Source organism: Macrosteles quadrilineatus, unplaced genomic scaffold (genome assembly GCF_028750875.1).
Source record: "Macrosteles quadrilineatus isolate MER2022 unplaced genomic scaffold, UCM_ALF_1.0 Scaffold_7__1_contigs__length_78375512, whole genome shotgun sequence".
Lineage (NCBI taxonomy): Eukaryota > Metazoa > Arthropoda > Insecta > Hemiptera > Cicadellidae > Macrosteles > Macrosteles quadrilineatus.
In genome coordinates this window covers 59,750,862-59,774,155 of record NW_026542600.1, presented here as the reverse complement: position 1 = coordinate 59,774,155, position 23,294 = coordinate 59,750,862, and the positions used below count along the sequence as shown (strand labels likewise).

General features: G+C 35.1%; 1 protein-coding gene across 1 annotated transcript; it reads right to left on the bottom strand.

Moving 5' to 3' along the window:
- Positions 1-129: 129 nt before the first annotated feature.
- On the bottom strand, positions 130-12,832 carry LOC128999034 (uncharacterized). Its single transcript, XM_054425391.1, has 4 exons — positions 12,824-12,832; positions 6,046-6,050; positions 1,072-1,694; positions 130-896 (listed from the first exon to the last, which is right to left on the bottom strand). The coding sequence occupies exons 1-4, from the start codon at positions 12,830-12,832 to the stop codon at positions 130-132; spliced, it is 1,404 nt and encodes a 467-aa protein (XP_054281366.1).
- Between the last annotated feature and the right edge of the window lie 10,462 nt (positions 12,833-23,294).

The following is a 23,294-nucleotide window of genomic DNA, read 5'->3' as shown; positions in this document are numbered from 1 at the left end:
AAAGTCGCGCATGCGCAGAAGTGCGTTTTTGCTCAGTTGCAACCCAGCTGTCATGGAGAGCTGAACGGTTCCTAAGTTAACATAGAAACAAATGGGGATTGAAATTGAGGTTATGTTCCGCGGATAGGATCAGGAACTGGCATAATGGTATTGGTATCGATGGTTTCGGGCGGCGGAAGGAGATGTGGAGCGGCGGAAGTGCTCTTGGGCGGCGGAAAGGAGTCGTAAGGTAAGGAGATGGGCGGAAGTCGTGGCTGAAGGATAGGTAGGGCCGCGGAATGCGATGTGGGGAGGCGGAAGCTGACTAGGGGCGGCGGAAAGGAGACGTAAGGTAAGGATATGGGCGGAAGTCGTGGCGGAAGGATCGGTAGGGCAGCGGAAGGCGATGTAGGGCGGCGGACGTTGACTAGGGGTGGCGGAAAGGAGACGTGAGGTAGGGAGATGGGCGCAGATCGTGGCGGAAGGATCGGTAGGGCAGCGGAAGGTGATGTAGGGCGGCGGACGTTGACTAGGGGTGGCGGAAAGGAGACGTGAGGTAGGGAGATGGGCGGAGATCGTGGCGGAAGGATCGGTAGGGCAGCGGAAGGCGATGTAGGGCGGCGGACGTTGACTAGGGGCGGCGGAAAGGAGACGTGAGGTAGGGAGATGGGCGGAGATCGTGGCGGAAGGATCGGTAGGGCAGCGGAAGGCGTCGTAGGGCGGCGGAAAGGAGACGTAAGGTAAGGAGATGGGCGGAGGTAATGGCGGAAGGATAGGTAGGGCAGCGGAAGGCGATGTAGGGTGGCGGAGGTTGACTAGTGGCGGCGGAAAGGAGACGTAAGGTAAGGAGATGGGCGGAGGCCGTGGCGAAAGGATATATGGGGCGGCGGAAGGTGGTGTGGTGCGGCGGAAGTTGACTGGGGACGGCGGAAAGGAGTCGTAAGGTTTAAGGAGGAAGGAAAAAAGTATCTTTGAAAAAATTGGCTCGTTACACTCACCACTTTCTTCACGAAAAGAAAACAAAACAATTAAAAACAAATAACGATTTTATTATTTTTTTTTTCAAACAAAAACATATTTTCCTTTTTTTACGGCGGACGTTGACTAGGGGTGGCGGAAAGGAGACGTGAGGTAGGGAGATGGGCGGAGATCGTGGCGGAAGGATCGGTAGGGCAGCGGAAGGCGATGTAGGGCGGCGGACGTTGACTAGGGGTGGCGGAAAGGAGACGTGAGGTAGGGAGATGGGCGGAGATCGTGGCGGAAGGATCGGTAGGGCAGCGGAAGGCGATGTAGGGCGGCGGACGTTGACTAGGGGCGGCGGAAAGGAGACGTGAGGTAGGGAGATGGGCGGAGATCGTGGCGGAAGGATCGGTAGGGCAGCGGAAGGCGTCGTAGGGCGGCGGAAGTTGATTGGAGCGGCGGAAAGGAGACGTAAGGTAAGGAGATGGGCGGAGGTAATGGCGGAAGGATAGGTAGGGCAGCGGAAGGCGATGTAGGGTGGCGGAGGTTGACTAGGGGCGGCGGAAAGGAGACGTAAGGTAAGGAGATGGGCGGAGGTAATGGCGGAAGGATAGGTAGGGCAGCGGAAGGCGATGTAGGGTGGCGGAGGTTGACTAGGGGCGGCGGAAAGGAGACGTGAGGTAGGGAAATGGGCGGAGGCCGTGGCGAAAGGATATATGGGGCGGCGGAAGGTGGTGTGGTGCGGCGGAAGTTGACTGGGGACGGCGGAAAGGAGTCGTAAGGTTTAAGGAGGAAGGAAAAAAGTATCTTTGAAAAAATTGGCTCGTTACAATATACATAAACAAGCTAACTAAAACAATTAACATAATACCCATAAGAATAACAGGAGGTGTTAAATTCACGTTATTTTTTGGGAATTTCATCTGTAACCAATTGGCACACAAATCAAATCAAATCAAATCAAATCAAAATCTGCTTTATTTCCAAACATTTTTACAATATATACATATACAAAATACGAACAATAGTCCCGCATAGGCCGTAAAAGACCTGTGCGCGGGACGAGCTCTATTACAAATTAGAAATATTCTTAAAAATTTAAACTAAATTAATCAAAAAACTATTTACAACTAAGCTATGAGACAGCTACAGGAACAGTTAATGCTAAATAAAAGGTAGTCGAGTGAATGGAGTTGCAGTTACTGATATATGTACGCTAAATATTGTTTGGTGTACTTGTGTATAATTATAATTATTTTAGGTCATGTATACTGAACCGATAAGTGTCTCAGACTGATCGAGCCCAATATCCGACAGCCAACTGCTTACCGAACGTTTGTAAACTGGAAGAGATACCTGTAGATCTCTAATCTCTGATGGTATATTCCTATACAAAAAATTCGCAATATAAAAAGCATTAGTAAACGCGCTCCAATTAAGTTTTGACACCATTATACCCCAAATATGCATTTGAACGGATGGTGTTTTTGATCTCTGAGACATCAAAACGAATGAGAAAAGCTGTCCCGGGTCCAGGGCTTACTGTGAGACCTGCGGTAATAAATGGTAATAACTAATTTGTATACTAATTAGAATAGCAATAAATATGAGCCAATAATGATTTATGCCTTCATTGGTGTTAACAGTTATTGACAAACTAGTATCGAGGAATGAGGCATTTAACAAATTAATGAGCAATGACAACTTTTGAAATCGCCATTGTGATAAGAAGGGGGAATTAGGGAATTTCTCATTCCCTTCTCTCCCTGATCAGCCCATTGCCCATTGCCAATCCTGATCGCCATTAGTTGACTTAAGCAATCCGCTTTATAACTATTTCTACCCTACTCAAAATTACCCTCGTAATCCTACCAAATTGCCTTGACTTTTTTACCATGAATTAATAATTATCATAAATCAGGCGAAGATTTCCAGCCTCTGTACATCCGAGATTGCCGTGTTGTTCGACTTTTATGTGCGCGTTAATGAAATGTCCCTGAGCCAAACTTATTTTTTACTTTATAAAAAAATGTAGACAAATGGCATTGAATCATGCACATTACTTCTTAATGACAACAGGCACTATATAGTTCGAGCTTATAAGCCAATCATCGCTCTCCGATAGAGATGCGACTCTCGGCTTTTCAAATAAAATTTACGAGATAAACAATGTTGAAATTGAGCTCAGATGGCCAGATTGGCAAGTCATGTTTTAGCTACCTAAAACTTATTGCGAGAGTCAACGCATAGAGAGGCGTCTTAAGCTACTAACAAGACTTTAAATAAAAAAAGTGTTCAGTATATTGTAAGCATAGGTTGCTTTGTTTTAATTTTCAGCTAAAGAAAACATTTTTTGTGTGCGTTATTCAATTTAATTAATTTATAAATAAACACACTACGGTGAATTACTAAAGTCGACTTCAGTGACACCTAGCGGTTACCAAGTGTACTGTTGCGAACAGTGGCATCTGGTGGCATCTAGCGGTGAATGGGCGGACTGTTGCAAATATTGTTGATATGGTAGCGAAACCTGGCGGTGCTTGACCAAACATCGGTAGAAATATTATCAGTGGACTTATTTTGTTTAATATACTGTTAATACATAATAGTTAGCTTAGGTAGTAGATAAGCAACGATTTCATTAACTATTTTCGGTAACTCAGCGAACCATTGCGAATATCAGTGGACTGCTTTAACCAGCTTGATAAAGAGGTACCTATCAGTTTAACATATTATCATTGACGATATATATATACCCTTTTTTTCAAATTTGCCTATAGCTATTAATTTGTTGGTTAATTTTGTTGCTATTTGGGTAATTTGTTGTGGCTATTAAGGTGGCACGGTAACCTAGGCCCGGGACCGATTTACCTTTCTATTTTGATGTCCCCAGGTTTGAAACACCATTTGTTCAAATTGTTATATATGTATATATAGCTTGAGTAATTTTTGTCCGATTTTGATGACATTTGGTTTAAAGGTGTAACGCTGGATAAACTTGAATGAGTTCGCGAACCAGCATGATCAGACCATGGGAACGGAGTTTTACAGAGAGTTTTATAGGGTAAAAATGGGTTTTCTCATTTTTGACCCTCAAAACACAAAATTTCCTAATTTCTCTCTAAACCTTATTAAAGAGCTTAAAAAATAATTTAGTATACCAAAGTGTTCTTGTACGGTTATTGGTAACGGAGAAAAGTAAAAAAAAATTAAATTTAAAATTCTTATGTTATTTTTATGGAGAATATTGTAAAATGTAGTTTGCCTGTTTATGGATTTATTTTTGTCTAAAATTTTTTTTATAATAAGCTATTAATATTTTACTAAAAACCCACACTTTATTAGTTTCCTTGTAGCAGCAAACCTAGGTACTCGTTAAACCTAATGTTATTTAAATAGATTTGATTGATAACCAATTCAGGCAAATAGAAATTCGCTTAGTCGGCAGGTTTGCTGCGGTGGGGGTATTTTCTCCTTTTTTTTATTTAATAAAATTGCACAACATGTTTCGACTATATAATGACATCTTCAGGTGTTAACTTAATTCCATTCAAAAATATTATGTTATGATTAAATACAGCTGTTAATTTTGTTAGCATGTGTTTGAATGTTTAGTTGTTGTTGGTTTTTGTAACACTAATAATTTTGTTAAATATAGGATTAGTGGTTTGTGTGTGTAATCTTGTCTCTATCTTATTAGTAGTGTGTATATATGTGGACACTTTATTTTATGTTCATTTGTTAATAATGTATATTATGTTAATGTTTTTGTTATAATTTTTTATATGTATGGTCTGTAGAAAGTATGTGTTCTACAAATGTAGAGTTTTGTGTTGTTCTGTTGTTTGATTTAATTGCTTGAATATGTTCTTTGTACCTGATTTGAAAATTTCGTCCTGTTTGGTCTGTATAGAATTAGACAAGGAACTGCAGTTTAATTTGTATATGCCAGATTTGTCTTTTATGTCTGATGTGTTATTGTTTGACTGTAAAAAATTGCTAATTAAGTCAAATGAACTGTTTCTTGTTCTGTATGATAATTTATCATTTTTTTGTTAAATGTTTTCCTATATGCTTCAAGTTTTAATAACACCTTTTACTGGAATTAGAGGAGAGCCTGCAACTGTTTAGGCCTCTGGGGGTTATAAGTACCATAATAAAACATCATGCACGGTGTTTATGTAACTTATATTTGTATATAACTTTTCAATACAGTTTTGGTGGAACTAACTGTAGCCTACTATTTAAAAATTATGTTTAAACGTGTTACACGTTTCCTAAGTTATACATCTGGAATAGTATTCTAGCAACAAACATGATTTTAAGATATTTTCAAAGTGATCAGTCCGATGATCCTGGTGGTTAATTCTTCCTTAGTTCCCTTCAGTAATCGTCCGTCACACATTAATAACCAATTTTATTGAATAAATGAGTAGATTTAATACAAATTTGGCCTCTGAGAACATAAAATCGAAAAAGTTAAACTGTTTAGGGTTTAGGTTTTACCGTGCTACCTACGATAATAGCTTATGCCGAGTTTTTATTTGCTTGAAATTAATTATTGCATTTGTATGAGTAAACAACTACAGTACACTAACGATAACCAGACAGTAGAATAAAAAAACAGCAGTAGAGTTCAAATGTCTATTTCTAACCTTTATAGCACGGTGGATTCAGATCGGACCGACGAATTTGCTTGCGACGCACAAATATGAGGGAGCTTAAATTTCCCGTTCTCCCTGTGAGCTGCCATCCTGACCTGACAGCAGTCGTGGCTTACGGCCCCAGGATTAAAACCTTTTCGACCCTTCACTAATTGTCGTGGCTTTCGTTCCCCAGCTTATAGCCATAAACATTCGTGGCTTTCGAGACGCAGCCCATTTTTTAACTAGGGTAGGACAGGACTAGGCCGACTAGGGGCATCGTAAATAAGTAGGCCTACCGGACTGGGTAATTTTATTTGTATGAGTACAAACATTCAATGTTTACGTATGAGAAGGCCTTCGCCGAAGTCTACATTTTTAGATAACTACAATTACATCTATAGTCCATACGCTTGTGCTTGTGTGGTAGTGCGAGTGTGCTACATGAGTAACTGAGGCCTACCTCATCTGGAAAACATAATTTGTATATGATCACTAAATTACTACTAGGCCTACCTAATTTTGTCTTTAAACAAGTTGATTTACGTGGTTATTACGATACGGTGTTGTTTTCCGTCGCCGCCAGTTCCTAGTCCACCTTTGGCTTTGAGCGTATTTAAGTTGTCCCGTGTTTTTTTTGTGCGAAAATAAAAAAATATATATACTCAGTATACTAACACTGGTTTAAATAAAAAATGTTATTTTTTAAAAATCTTTGTCAGGTTTATTTGTTTGGAAAAGGTTCGACGGTGGGTTAAAACTGGAAATTCGAAATTCAACTCTGGAGACAATCACATCAGTTAGACGACCTGTTGCGAACGTCAATGTGTGCGACACCCATCACTGACTGAGCTATAATAATACTGTAACTGAAACTGACACTTGCCAGTGTTGCTTCTTTTAGGTTAGTTACCTTTTTTAGGGTAATTTAGTCTTAGGGTAACGTTTAGAGTAATGGTAGATTTAGGGTAAAACTAAAAGTTAGATAGCAAAACAATAGAAATTTTACTAGAAACATGAAAAACTTCAAAATTTGAGAAAAAATATACATTACATATCATGGCAAACCCGTGATATGCGACTCAACCGGTTTAAATCGATTTGCTATGATTTTCATAATCATTGATCTCATCGTTATCAAAACTGTATTGTGAATTATCTATTTTAGATTGTATTGTGTTCGATTCCATAACACGATATAATAAAATAAAATATTCATTACTTCTTTCTTGCTATTTAATTATATGGTTGAGTTGAATTACACACGAGGATTATTTTACCGATTGTGTCTAAAAATTACTGTATGTATAGATTAACGCTTTAATAGTTCCGTGCTGTATCATGAAGTGATTATCGTAAAAAGTAGTAATTGGTTAATACAATAATTAATAATTCTTGGTTCGATATTTTTCATATACATAGAGCTGAATACGCACATTTTGTACTTTTTTCGTGTAGTTTTTGAGAATCGAGTATATTTTTACATATTGATTAATATTGAAACCTTATTAGGCTAAGTACAACCTTTTTGAAGATTTATATTATTTTAACAAGGTTATTTAGCATTTAACACAACCATCAACATTTATTGAGGGTAATTTTTAGGGTAGCTCAAAGTAGATCTAGGGTAATTTTTGCCCCCTTTAGTGTATAAACGCCTCAACGAGGTGGAATCTCTACTAGAGGGTTGAGACTATTGAGAATTATAAGCCAATCATCGGTCTCAGGTAAGAGACACGACTTTCGGCTTTTTAAAAATTGGATTTATAGTGTTTCCACATCACCAATGAAATTCGATTAGGGTTGAAGCAAATTGGTGAGGTCATGTACCAGCTACTCTAAATTCGCTGCGAGTGTCTGCAAGTAAAAACGCGTTTCCAGCATACTAACACTGGTTTAAATTGAAAAAACGTGATTTTTTTAAATCTATGTTGGGTTTATTTGTTTGGAAAATGTTCAGTTTTTTATTGCCCCTTATAGAATTAATAATATAGATATATAAATTAAACGACGGTATGGGTTATAACTGGAAATTCAACTCCCGACACCTAGTGGCAATTAGACGAACTGTTGCGAACGTCAAAGCGAAAGCGCACCAACCACCAGCGCACCTAGTGGCGATGGCAGGCGACTGGGGACTGACTCTGCTGCTGTCTGCTCAGTGCTGACTAGTTAGTTAGTACTATATCCCTGACTCTTTGCTAATTTTTTAATATGTTCCTTTTCTTCAAGAAAGTCTTCATTATTTATGGGAATGTTAATAAGTATATTAATATATGAATGGAATGTTGCCATTTTGTGTTGCTAGGGATGATTTGATTTTGCGGGGATGATGAGATTGTTTTCAGTAGGCTTTCTAAGCATTTTAAATTGATATATGTTGTTATCTTTTGCTATGGCAAAATTCATGGATGAATTTTCAACTTTCTCCTGCTAAGACAGGCTTGGGACCGTTGTAATTTTGACTTTTGATGTCCCCAGAAGCCAAAAACACCAACCGTTCAAAGCGGTATATATGTGCATTCTTATACTTATACATGTATACTTACATATACAGGGTGTATATAAAGTCCCGCACGGGCTTAATATTTTCTAAACGACAACAGATAAATCAATAAGATTTGGTACATCAACACCACACCTAAAAATCTACTTTTTCAAGGAACTATGAATTATCTGTCATATCATGGGGACGTCCCGCAAGGAGTCAGAAGGAAATCTTAAATAGAAACATAGGTCAATATGCTATAAAATAAAAGGTCTCTTTTAGTAGAATACAATGCCGCATACCGCACTTCAAAAGGTTGATACTGCGCAAAATGGCAGCCGTTCAAATATTTCTTTAATCTGCCATTTTGAACCTTTGAACGACTGCCATTTTTTACTCAGGCGTTCTTTTGAGCTTGAATTTACGGCATTGTAATCTACTAGTGAAGACCTTTAATTTGATGTGCATATCGACCTATGCTTACGTTAACAATTTTTTAACAATAATTTTCTTCCGATTCCTAGGGCTGTGCCCCCTATAATAGCAATGCAAATTAAATGAATCTTTGAACAACTGTCATTCTTGGCTCGCTTGTCCGTTTGAGTTCAAATTTGCGGCATTATATTCTGCTAGTAAAGACCTTTAATTTGATGTGCATGTCAACCTATGCTTCTATTTAAGATTTCCTAGTGACTCCTTGGGGGACGTCCCCATGATATGACAGAAAATTCATAGTTCCTTGAAAAAGTAGATTTATAGGTGTGGTGTTGATGTACCAAATCTTATTGATTTATCTGTTGACGTTTAGAAAATATTAAGCCCGTGCGGGACTTTATATTCACCCTGTATGTGTCCGTGAATGTGACAACTTGAGTAACTTTTGTCAGATTTTGATGAAATTGGGTTTGAAGATGTAAGGCGGGATAAACTTGAATGAGCTGGCGAACCAACATGATTGGACTATGGTAACGTTTTTTACGGGGGGTTTACGGGGTAAAATGGGTTTTACTTATTTTTGTCCCTCAAAACAAGGCCATTCACAAGAGCTTAAAAACAAATAATTTAGAATATTAAAGTGTTTTTGTACGGTTATTGGTTACGGAGAAAATTGAAAAAGTTGTACATTTAAAATTCCTTGGTTATTTTTATTGAAAATGTTGTAAAATGTTGTAGTTTGCTTGTTTATGGATGTATTTTTATAAAACTTGGAAATTTGTTTTTATTTTATACTAAGCTATTACTATTTTACTAAAAAACACTTACCACCTACTAGTTAAATCTAATGCTATTTAAATAGATTTAATTGAAATCCTATCAGGCAAATGGAAATTCGCTTAGTCTGCAGATTTGCTGTGGCGAGGGTATTTAATATTTAGTAGTATTTTTATTCATAAAAAGATATTTACCCAACAATTCTTAGAATAGTGCTTAGAATAGTTGCTTTTTTATTGAAACCATAGACAATATTATTAGATTACAGTACTCTGTTGTTGTAAATTATTTCTAAATAAGGTAAAGCATTATTCTACATCAGTGCATTTGGCTTAGCTATACATTGAACACAGGTTCAAATTTCAAATATCCAAACTTTGCCGTATCCAGAGTCAAAGTTAATACTAATACACCATATCATCGCCACCCTAAACAACCTTACACCTGTGGGTAAAAGTGTTTATATTGTCAAACATACTATTTATTAGCTACTTTGGTTTATGGGCGAATTGTAAAGTAAATTGGTAGGACATTATAAAGTATTTTCTTAAGCTTGTTAAATATATTATACTATTTTAAATTACTAATTACAGTTCAAATTAAATTAAATCAAGTCATTCTTCAGATTGTGTTCTCCTGACAACAGGTATTCAAGTGTTCTTTAAATATATCTGTACAAGTACATATACTGAATGTTTGTGCTCAGATACTTAGTATGAGTGTATGTAGGTTGTATGTATGTCTATAATTTTACACCGTGTAATGAATTGTAATACTGCTTTCAAGAAAATGAATACATTCATATAAATAAATACATATTTATTTATATTCTTATTCTTATCTTTGTAAGAGCTTATTTTACTGGTATGTCATGTTTGTATCAACAATACGATCCATCATTTCATAATTCAAGTTTAATATTGAGGTAACGGTCACCAATATGGACTCCTCACTGCCCCCAGTAGTCTAGTAGATTGCTACTGGTGTGCACTCTAAAATAAGACTATTTCCACTTCGATATTAACTTAGGGCTTTGCTCCACAGGCTTTCAAAGATCTGAGGCGAGGTTTTGCAAGGTAAACAATGGTTGGTTTCCATGACAACCATAAAGATACTCGCAGTGTTTATATTGATGGCAAACTGGCAAAATTCACTTATTTCACAATTCCACACACCTGATTTGAACATTCGTTATAAGATGGAGTCATTGACTTTAGAAATAAATTAGATTATATAACCCATTTGGTATCAACCAAAGCTTTGACCCTGAGTTTTCGAAGTTAAGCTTAATAAATCATTTAATCGAACGATTTTCATGGAAACTGAATTTTGTTTTGTTCACTTGTCATCCGGAATGGGTGAAGTGGGGAAAATGACAACTGTAATTTTATATAATTAAAAAAATTGCAAAGTGAACAGAAACATTTTAAGAATTTCGCTTTTTTGTAAACCGATTCTTGAGAAAAAATCCATTTTTTGCATAACAACAGTATTGTTTTTTTTTTCTTAAAGAGATGGTTGAAATATTTGTTTATTCCTTCTTTAAGTTTATTTTTAAGCAAATTTCCCGAATATTGAAGCATTACTATGCTACTTATGATTTTGGAGAAAATTCCAAAATATTGTAAATTTAAAATTCCTATGTTATTCTTATTGAGAATAAGTGAACTGTTGTAGTTTGCTTATTTATGAACATATTTCGAGCAAATTTGGAAAATGCATTTATTTTATACTAAAATATTAAAATTTTACAAAAAAAAAAAACACTTTTTTACCCTCCCTGTTGCAGAAAACCTAAGTACTCGTAAAACTAATGCTATTTAAATAGGGAATAAAAGTTATATTTTTAAGGAGACATTTTAATGTAAATCCAATCAGGAAAATTGAAATTCGCTTAGTCTGCATCTTTGCTGCGGCGGGGGTGTTATATTTAGATCATAACCCATACAGTGATATTACTGTATTCGATTATTCAAAAGAAAACTAATGTTCCCCTACACTAAACAGTTTTTACGTACAATATAATAATAGAAAAATACAAAAAATACAAATAATAGAAAAATAATTGGCAACACATAAACACTCGTTTTAAGAGGAATTTTACAGTTTAAAAAATCCAGCTGAGCCCATACATTTCGACAGAGCCCAAATCTTACTCTCCACAGACCCCACATCGGGCTGTCCTTATGATAATTGCAACCCGTGGATTCTTCCACTGCCTATTAAAATAGACATTTTCAACATGTCTGAAATATGGCGAGCAGTCTCCCCGAACAGGCCCCTCCATAAAACGTATCTTTCATAATCACCCCACTGCACATCTAAATGGTTCTTTTAATGGCATTCGTTCTTCCAAGAACACTTCTGGAATTTTAATTTAAATATCCCTATCCCTCACACAAAAGAATCCCATGGAATTTCAAGGATTTAATCTTGCTAAAACTGTGATGAGTAATATAGCATTAATACACGACTTTGGAATGACTTCTACGAAATTGACACTCATGAAATTAAATAAGTACATGGATTTGGTTACATGTCTTAAAACTGCATATAAAAAGTATTTTTTAAATTAACTTATATATTCAATATGAATCAATTAACTATTCCAACTATCAAGTATCAAGATGTATACAGGGTGTTTAAAATGTCTGGAACCAACATTATATCTGGTGAGTGGTTAAAGAAAAACAACTGATATTTTGTGTATGGATATACTATGGTTTTACCTATCTTTTGGTGCCTTATGAAATTTTTTACCACTTATAGGGAACGCCCTGTGGAGGATGCAGTAAAAAGTTTTAATGGAAGCCTATGGTGAATGATACATGATTTTAAAGGCCATTTTTTCTGAGTAAGGAGCCACAAGTTTCATCTCAAAAGGACCACCCTAGCAAAAATGGCGACTGTTTGAAATTTAAAAACCCAATCCTGTGGAACGTCCTGTGGAGGATGCAGTAAAAAAAACAGTCGCCATTTTTGCTAGGGTGGTCCTTTTGAGATGAAACTCGTGGCTCCTTACTCAGAAAAAATGACCTTTAAAATGATGTATCATTTACCATATGCTTCCATTAAAACTTTTTACTGCATCCTCCACAGGACGTTCCCTATAAGTGGTAAAAAATTTCATAAGGCACCAAAAGATAGGTAAAACCATAGTATATCCGTACACAAAATATCAGTTGTTTTTCTTTAACCACTCACCAGATATAATGTTGGTTCCAGACATTTTCAACACCCTGTATAACAAGATGGATTATGTAGCAGAAGGAAGATATATATTGTAAACAGTACTATTATGAAATGTGGAAACATACATTCAATACTTAACTTTAAAATTTTAAGATGGATAACGTGTATTTAACATTTGACTTCATATTTATTATTTACTAACGATACCCTATGCGATGACTCCAAAACTACATAGTTTTTGTCCCTAATATTCATGTGATTTTCACCTAGTTAATCAGTATTGGGATCATTGGACATTAGGATTCATAATAAATTATAAAAATGATAGTTAAAAATGTAACTAACTCACCTTGGTCATCCTCAGAACACCTTAGGAGATGTACTGAACCAACACCTTTCTGAACAGCATCTCAAAAACCGTGACAAAAACAGAGGAGTACGGGGGTGTAGTAAAATTAGACAACTACTTTTATTGGTGGTTTATTGAGGGTGTTATGGAAGTGCTATAGAGTTAGCCTGAAAGGTGAGCAGCAGTTAGAATAGAAAACGATTTCTTAGGATTCTAACGTGGAGTTTCTTTCAGGAAGTCTGGAAGATTAAAATCTGAAACAGAAAAATTCAAACAGAAGTAAAACATGTTATGTGTAACATTACTTTTAGGACACACGGGACTGTACAGCTTGGTTAGCCAATCATGCAGAAAGAAGTAAAAACTGTTTCGGTATTTGTTGAGCATTGTGTACATAGATGTTGTTATAAGTTGTGTTATATTGTAATAGCTCATTACTCTATGTTGTTCCTTTTGTACTTTATAAGCAATGACGTGGAGTTTATTCTTTGTTCTTCTTATTTATGGATTTTGGAGCGAAACCGTTAATTCGCTCTCTCTGATTTTGGCCTTCAAATAGAGAACATGTAATCTGTAAATCAAGTATTGTGTGAAGTTAATAAAAGTAATGTAGAACCAGGAAAATCTGTATATTTATTAATAAAGCCCCACTTGCAACTAAATAATTAATTAAATGAATACAAATTAGAATATGGCGCAGTCTAAGAATCATTGCAAGTGGGTATAGAAGTATAGAAGTGGGCATTCTAAGTGTATAGAAGATCTAAAGAAGGTCATAACAACGGCACCTGTGCTTGTGCCCTTTGATTGTAGTAAGCAGTTAGAACTGCACACAGATGCGTCAAAAGATGGTGTAGGATCTTGTTTAATTCAAAATGACAAACCGGTCAGCTTTGGTTCTAAGAGTCTTACGCCTACAGAAATTCAGTACTCTCAGGTAGAGAAAGAGTTGTTAAGTGTCGTAATAGCTGTTCGTAAGTATCATCATTTGTTGTACGGGCATAAATTTATTGTATATAATGATTGTAAACCCCTTGAGTCTCTCATGTTAAAACCTATGCATAAGATAATGTCGCCTAGGCTTCAACGCCTTAAGCTTAAGTTGCTCAAGTATAACCTAACAATCAAGCATCGCCCTGGCAAAAGTATGGTAATTCCAGACTTATTTTCTCGGACTAAGAAACTTAATGAGGCGGACCAGCTCTCAAAGGAAGATAGTTGTCAGCCTATCAATGAACTGATGGGCAAGGTAGATAATGTTGTAATTCTTGATGAGTTAGCTATATCTGAGTGTAAGAAGGTAGAGTTTAAGGAAGCAACAAAAAATGATGTAGCCTTAAGTTTGGTATGTAAATATTTTCAAGAAGGTTGGCCTAGTAAGCAAAAGATTCCTGAATGTGTAAAGGTATACTTTAGCAAGAGAAATGACTTAATAGTGAATGAGGGTCTTGTTTTTCTAGATGGGAAAATAGTAGTACCTTTAAGCTTAAGATCAAGTATGTTAAAGTTGTTACACGAAAGCCACTTTGGCATTGAAAAGACAAAAGCTAGGGCTCGAGAATTGATTTATTGGCCAGGTATTACGGTAGACATTGAGCAGCTAGTTATGAATTGTCAAATTTGTAATAAGTACATGAATGCAGAAGCAAAAGAAAAAATGATATCACATGATATACCAGACTTGCCATTCCACAAAGTAGCTGTTGATATTTTTGAAATAGGGCCTACTTTGTATCTTCTTCTCATAGATTACTTTTCTAAGTGGGTCGAATGTGTGGAAATTAGGTCAAAGAGTGCATCTGAAACAATAGTTCATCTGAAAAAGATTTTTTCTGTTCATGGAATTCCTCTTAAGGTGGTAGCAGACAATAACCCATTCGGTTCGTTTGAATTTAAAGAATTTGCTAACAATTGGGGTTTTGAAGTGATTAATACTAGTCCTTTGTACCCTCAATCCAACGGGCAGGTAGAAAGGACTGTACAAACAGTTAAGAAACTTGTTAAAAAGTGTAGAGAGTCAAAAGACGATTTCCAAATCGCTCTTTTAGAGTTGCGTAATACGCCTACGGTGAATGGAGTTAGTCCAGCTCAAGCCTTAATGAATCGTACATTAAGAACTAAGGTTCCTATCAATAAGAGGTTATTAAACGCAAGGGTACCTACTGAGGTGAAAGAAACATTGTTAGATAAACAGAGTAAATCTGAAGACTATTATAACCGAACTGTAAAGCCTAAAGCTGAGTTTAATTTAGGAGAATTAGTGTTTGTGTATGATTTACGAAAGAGCATTTGGGTACCAGGTCACATAGTAGGGTTTGCAAATGTACCTAGATCTTACATAGTCAAGCTAGACAGTGGTCAAGTATATCAAAGAAATAGTCGCTATTTACGCAGAAGGTTAGGTCCAAGCAGTGTCACTAGCAGAGCACACGTAGGCTATTCTAATAGGTCTAGTCAGAGCAATGATGATTTGGTTGATTACAGAATAGGAGGTAATTCAAGTAGGTCCAGCCCAAGTAAATCGCCTATTGTTCAACCAGTTATTGATAATAGTTCTAAGGAGTTGTCACCAGTTAGTACATTGAGCCCAAATCAAAGTAAATCTCCAGAAGTTGTAGCTAAATCACCTAGATATGTGTCAAGGTCAGGAAGGGAGATAAAAAAACCATTGAGGTTTCTAGATAAAGAGTAGAAGTATGACTTAAAGATGTTTTAAAACTTATATTTGCCAAGTGTAATTTAATTTTGATTGAAGAATTGATTATTTTCCGTTGTTGAATTGTAACCGTGTATAGCCTAATTGGCATTTTAGGAAGTGCCTTCCAGTTTTAATATTTTCATGCTATAACTAAATGTTTTGTAACTATGCATAGCCTATGTTAAAATGCAGTGGAGAAGTAAACTGCTAGTTTCTTTAAGCCTATTTTGGTGTTAGTTTTGTTATAGGCCTAAGCCTAAGGTTGTGTTTTGGAATTTTTATGTAATCTTGTAGCCTAAAGCTATTGAAAGAATAACCCTGCTAGAAAGGGAGAAACTACTAAAGGAGATAGTTTATTTGTGTTGCATTTTAAAGAAAATTAAATCTGAAGATTTATAAGCCTAATTGTTGTAACTTTCACATTAACTAATAACTTACTGAGTGGAAACTGATCAAATGTATTTGTCTACTAATTTCTTATATAAATTGTTAGTATGGTAGGCTAGTAAGAAGTTAGATTGAATAACTTCAATTTGCAGTTTCATCTTTAAATTAATTGTTAGTATGGTTATGTTAGTAAGAGGTTAGATTGAATAACTTCAATAATTATCATTGTTCCATGAGTAAATAAATGATTTGTTAGTAAGAGGTTAGATTGAATAACTTCATTTAGAAATGTTCAATGAGTAAATAAATGATATGTTAGTAAGAGGTTAGATTGAATAACTTCATTTAGCATTGTTCAATGAATAAATAAATTGTCACTATGTTTTTGTTAGTAAGGGGTTAGATTGAATAACTTCATTTAGCATTGTTCAATGAATAAATAAATTGTCACTATGTTTTTGTTATTAAGGGATTAGATTGAATAACTTCAATAAACGATGTATAAATTTGTAATTTAAATTTTTGAATTGAATAACTTTTATAAACACTGTATAAATATTAATTTTGGAAAAGTTAAAAATAATATAAGGGGAAAGTTTTTGATTTTTTGTTTGAAGGAAGTGTTATAAGTTTTATTTTTGTCAAAGAGGGAAGTGTTATAAGTTGTGTTATATTGTAATAGCTCATTACTCTATGTTGTTCCTTTTGTACTTTATAAGCAATGACGTGGAGTTTATTCTTTGTTCTTCTTATTTATGGATTTTGGAGCGAAACCGTTAATTCGCTCTCTCTGATTTTGGCCTTCAAATAGAGAACATGTAATCTGTAAATCAAGTATTGTGTGAAGTTAATAAAAGTAATGTAGAACCAGGAAAATCTGTATATTTATTAATAAAGCCCCACTTGCAACTAAATAATTAATTAAATGAATACAAATTAGAATAGATGTAAACTTGACCTAAAACAAAATTTTGAAGGTGTCGTCTTTCACTTCAAGGATTTTATGGAACCAACCAGCTCACCTTTCTTTAGACGAAAGTTTCATGAGGTTGTAACATATATGCATTACCATCCTCCAATTTCTTTCGTATAGTTGTTTGAAAAATAGGTGTTTAGGGGGGGGGGTATTCTTAAGCGAGATCGTTTCTAGACCTAGATGCTATTTCTCAATTGGACTAGTACTATCAAAGGTCAACGCTAGATAGTACAAGACAACAGGACCAGGGTTTGGACCGCACTCTTTGAAAACGTAAAAATGCCATTTTCGGAAATAACACACAAAATGAAAATGAAACATACCTATGGATTATTTCCCTCAAATATGTACACTTTCTTTACTATACTTGGTAGGTTTTAGTGGTGTAATGTTTGATAGCAATTTCACTTTCCAGTTCTTAACTCTAGCACTTTTTTTAACCTATGGGGTTGCCACGTTTTACATTTTTGATTTATTTGAACGTTTAGCTTCTTCTTGCGGAGTCTAAATGCAGATCCACTAATACAACTACCGGTTCAAGTTTTAAGTGCTTAGGTTTAGTCGTTCTTGAGATACAGTGATCACAAAATAGTAAATGAGTGAATAAGCGTTTCAACACACGACTACACGCATAGCATTCAGAGAATGTCTATACCTATTTAGAAAAATAATTGATTTTAAATTGATTGTTGTACAGTAGCAGCCAACCTAGGTGGCCTTTGAGCCAATCTTATTCATACTGTACGTAGATCTATGTATAAAGTCATTGTTATGTTTATCATATTTAAATAAAACTAAAAAAAGTAGTTATCAGCTTAGCACTTCAGCTTTCTGCGAAAGGGTTGTTTAATATTTATTTTTCAATTTTTATTTATAGGATCCAAATCAATAAGTATTTGAGAAGAGGGACTTAGGCTCAACAAATCATTGGTTTTTGTAATTGTCCATTATTGGTTAAATGGGAAATGAATGGGACCATTGACTTTAAAGTCAATGATGGGGCACACTGAGAAAGATGAACGATAATCCTGATTCAATTTGAACAGCTTTGATAAACCATGGTATAAACTAGCCATATCACACCAATCATATACAGGGTGTCTTGCAACCATATGAACAAACTTTGTCACGTTATTCAGCATGTCAAAAGAAACAAAAAATGTAACGTAACATGTGTCCTATCTCATTCCGTTTTCAGTCTATCTGTATGTATGTGAATTTTACAAAAACATTCATTTAACTGTTTGAGCTACAGCATTTAAATTCTGTAAAATTTAATGTTTTTCTCTATCTAAACACTGTTAAAAAGTACACGGGGTCCACAAAGTCTAGTCTTATAAAGCAACCGCATAGTATGAAAACGAGTGATAGTAGGGATTTCCACAGAATTTCTGAATCTCTCCATCAGTGTGTGTAAATTAGGAACCGGGGAAGAATAGGCAGTGTCCTTGAAAAATCCCCACGAAAATTAATCCATGAAAGTTACATCGGGGGAACGAGGTGGCCATTTCGTGGGGCCATCATGCTCTATCCAGCGTCCGGGGAAGTGAAGATTTAAATAATCCATTACACATTTAGCCCAATGAGGCGGATCACCATCTTGCTTGGAAATTATCATAGGTTGCGGATCCTATAACAAAAAATATCCTATTATCCATAATGCATTACACCGCACTAAAGATCTAGTTTTGGATTGTCTATTTCATTTTCAATAACGATCCTGAGATTTTCACTCCTCCAAATTCTACAATTATTTTGTCTGTTAACCTTCCACTTAAATGGTGAACTGCTATAGTGAATTGGGATTCATGAAACAACAAAACACACTATGATTTCTCTTGTAAATTCGCCATTTTTTATTTGTTATTGTATTGAATCATAACTGTATTGTTGTCAATCAGCTGTGTCTAGGTGTTACCAATTTCATTAAATAAGACTTGATTAAATTCCTTTCAAAAAAAGGCATACAAGTTAAATGTGGCTCGAATGGTTTTCGTACAGCAAAGCTATTAAATCAGACCAAGACTTTATGGACACCCAATAGTTTTATCAATTTAACATTGTTTAAATGGAGAAAACTACTGTAGGTATGACAAGAAAAAAATCAATTTCTTAATTATTTTTTGTCCAAACTAAGCTTATAATATATCGTTGAAATTTGCATGACATATACTATGTTTTACATCCCTAGCAAATATTTTGTAAAATTATCGGTTTTCAAATTCCATGGCATCGAATATTTTTTAAAAGCCACCATTTTTAAACGGTTCAAGAGCTTTTATTATTTTTTTTGCGCAAATATAGCGGTCTATAAGAAAAACATGTTTACAAAATTTCAACCATGTAGCTCAAACACTTAATGACTTATAATTATTTTTGAAAATCACATACAGATTGATCAACCGAAAACGGGATGGGATAGGACACATGTTTTATTACGTTTTTCGTTTATTTTTACATGCAGAATATCGTGAAAAAGTTTGTTCATATGGTTGCAAGACACCCTGTAAATTAAAATATGACTGGTTTTTTTATTCCACGATTCTGAATCTACCACTTGGTTGATGGACGGATTTTCATGATTTTTGTTTTGAAAGAAAGATAATTTTGAGAACTTGGAAATGTCATAGTTTTAGTTTAGGGTTTCAGTTTTCTTTAGAAATTAAGTTTTAATTTTAAAATGTCTAGCAGCTGACGCTGACATTCTAGATTAGCTTTTAGTATACATTACCATTTGCTTAACGAAACAGCTGTAAACATTCAGCGTTTGTAACACAAATTCAGCATTTGGATAAAAAATGAAATGACATACTCGTACGTAGGGTTGACTTTTTTATACTATGTGTAATGCTATAATCCTTGATACGTTAATTTATTCGGTAAGAGTATGACCGAATATTTAAATATACATAGTAAAATACTAGATGTTCTAATTTATTTTCTTAAGCAGTCTTTAAAAACTTAGTTTTGTTTTAAGTGCAATATAATTTGTTTGAACTAACACCTGGATGGATATAAAAATATTCTATAAATATGAGGTTGTTTTATGTGGTGTATGATTTTGTCATTGATTATAGGAAACAAGTAAGATAAGTACTGTAGAGATGAGTAGACCACAGAGACAAGTAAGAAAATTGATGTATACAAATCGAGGCTCTACCCACTAGTATTCAAAGAAACGCCTATGCAAATTATTTCAATTCTCGACTTTTAGAGGAAAGAGTAGGAAAATAACAATGTTTACATTTTAGCGAATTTCCGTATAGGGAAGTAGCTATTACCGTAGGTGGTACGGTAAGACCTAGGCCCGGGACCGATTTACTTTTTAATTTTGATGTCCCCAGAGGCCAAAAACACCACTCGTTCAAATTTTTATATATATGTATATATATACATATATATATACAGTATATATATATATACTTCCGTGAACGCGATAACTTGAGTAATTTTTGTCCGATTTTGATGAAATTTGGTTAAAAGGTGTAAGGCAGGATAAACTTAAATGAGTTCGCGAACCAGCATGATCGGACCATGGGAACGGGGTTTTACGGTTTTATGGGGTAAAAATTGGTTTTTCTCATTTTTGACCCTCAAAACACAAAATTTCTTAATTTCTCTCTAGACCTTTTTAAAGAGCTTAAAAAACAAATAATTTAGTATATTAAAATGTTTTTGTACGGTTATCGGTAACGTAGAAAATTCAAAAAATTATATTTCAATATTGAAAATTATCTGATTTAAAATGCATATCGTATAGGACTATAGTCGAATGAAAGAAATAGGGGGTTACGTGATATTTGTTTACAAGATGAATTTCTCTTTTAAAACTGTCAGAATTTTTCTTTATGCGTGTAAACTAGCTGTACTGAATTATATATTCAGTAATCGACTACTTGACTCGCGTGCGTAGGACGGGTCAACAGCGAGTTTTAATAAATATGTAACTTAGCGCAATATAACCATAGGAAACGCGCACCTAGCAATCAGTTTTTAACTTAATTGTATGATTCAAGCTGACTTTAAATATATTTCATTGACTCGATTCAGCTTCAAGTATATATATTTATGTATGTTACATTATTTTTCCAATCCCAGATAAAGGGATATACAATCTGCTGCATGTATGCAGTACATTAAAGGCCATGACTCTTCACACGATCTTCTATTAAATAAAGACTGTAACATATATAAAATCATACTACACAGAAACAGGTACCTTTCCATCCGTATTGATAGGCTGGAAAGTTGCTCTTTACTGTGCCTAAACACGTAAAAGTAACGATATGTACTTTTACCGTGCACTGCATGGTAAAAACCTTACCGTGCACTTAGTCAGCTGATGAAATAAACAGCTAACTGCACCAGCCTACTTTATTTTCTGTAATATAAAAATATTATAATTTATGTTATGTCTTGAATAAATTGTGTTAAACGTGTAAAATGTTCTAATTATTCTTTGTATTATGATGTAAAGTATCGTACGTTACTCGCCCGGTAAGCTTTAACGTACTCGCACGAAAATCCCGCATTCGGCTAAAAAACCACTTACTGGGCTAGTAACGTAATATACTATTGCAGGTTCTCCAATGAGAATCAGCATATTCGTCGGACTCTTTTGATATGAAGAAACAATTTTCCATAAATATTGAAAGGAAAACTCATAAAATGAAATGGTTCGTTACACATGGCACAAGACGGGAAGAACAGGGCAGCAACATTGTGAGAATTGATTATCTGCCACCTGAGTAACCATGAAAAGAACGACCGTTTCTACTTCCATGGTGAATAATCGATTTGGACGTTAGTGCCATGGGTAAGACTAGAATTTGTGAAAACTAATGCGATGTCCGTGTTAGTGATCAAATATTCCAGCCGCCATATGTAATATAAGACGTAAAGTAGAGTAATATAGAGTGTATAGTGTAATATAGAGTACAGATAACTTTTTGACCAGCATACGTGTTATTAAATTTATGGAAAGTAAATAAAAATACATCAAATGATCTAATATCTCTTAGAAACATGTATTTACGATCGATTTCTTAACTAACGAAATAAGAATCACAATTTCCCAAAAAATCGCAAATACCAAACCATTTGTAGGCTCTTGCCTACATCAAAAAATTTGATTAGCCTAGATTAGACCAAATAAATCAAATATGGTCAATTGGCAATATAAGGTGTTATTAAAAAAAAAACTCTAAAAGTAAAAAAAAAACAAAAAAACAAGAAGTGAATTTCGAAGCTTCATGCTGATTTTAATCACGCCCAAATGCAGCATACCTCAGCATAGTGTGGCATACTTCTATAATTTTGCCAGTTCACAGCCTGGGAAAAGTGTGATGGAAATCAGGTTGAATATAAAATTTTTTTAGGATCTCCAACACCGAGCAACCAAGTGAAATTTATATTTAGTTTAAAGTTACACTCATATTGTTCAATGGTTTTAAAAAGATGCAGAACTTAACCGTAAAGGTTGTATGCATTTCGCCTGTCTAAATGTCTTGACGTCATAGCTTACCCTCGTCATCTGTCAAAACTTGAAACTGTACGCGTATTTCACAAGATTCGAGGTGTACGCTTTTTCGTATATTCTTTGAAATACATTCCAAGGTTGAATATCTAGAAGACATTAGATTAATCCGTCAAACACTTTCTGGCAGATTCCTAATCGGCGTAGGCTGGGCATCTGGCAGAGATGGCGTCCCTTGGACTTATTTACAACCAGGTTTAAGTTTACTGTCCACAAATCATGACGCCGCTTGAATAGCGGACGCTTTGGAAATTCAACTCCTCAAGGACCATGGGAAGAATAATGACTACTAAACTAATCCGCAGACTTTGAGTCGCCTCCTGCTCTTCCAACCTGCTAAGATGGGAAAACCGAAGAAATAATCGAGGTGCGATATTCAACCTAAAGAAAACTGAAGATGTGGAAGAATATAGCGGCAAAGTAATTCTCGTCATGAATGAAACTTCTTTATTTTTGCGTAAGTTTACGTGGTTATACTATTGACTACCATACTTAAAATAATCATCAGTAGTTAGGGCAAACAAAACATATAACGTATTTAAAATTTTCCATCTCAAGCATGTGACGTTTTTCACAACAAGGCTATAAGTTTTACAGAATACTGAGAAAATCTGATATCCTTATAGAGCATTCGACTCCATAGAGTTCTAAGTTTGTTGATTAGACATTTACGCTTATGGATTTGGACTTAAATGCAATTCTTGTATGATCCACAGATCATGGAGTAAAAATAAATGTGAAACAATTTTTCTTTGTCCATTATATCAAATTTCCTTATAGAGAAGAAGCCATTACAGTAGGCGGCACAGCAAGACCTAGACCCGGGACCGATTTACTTTTTTAGATTGATATCTCCAGGGGTCAAAAACACTAT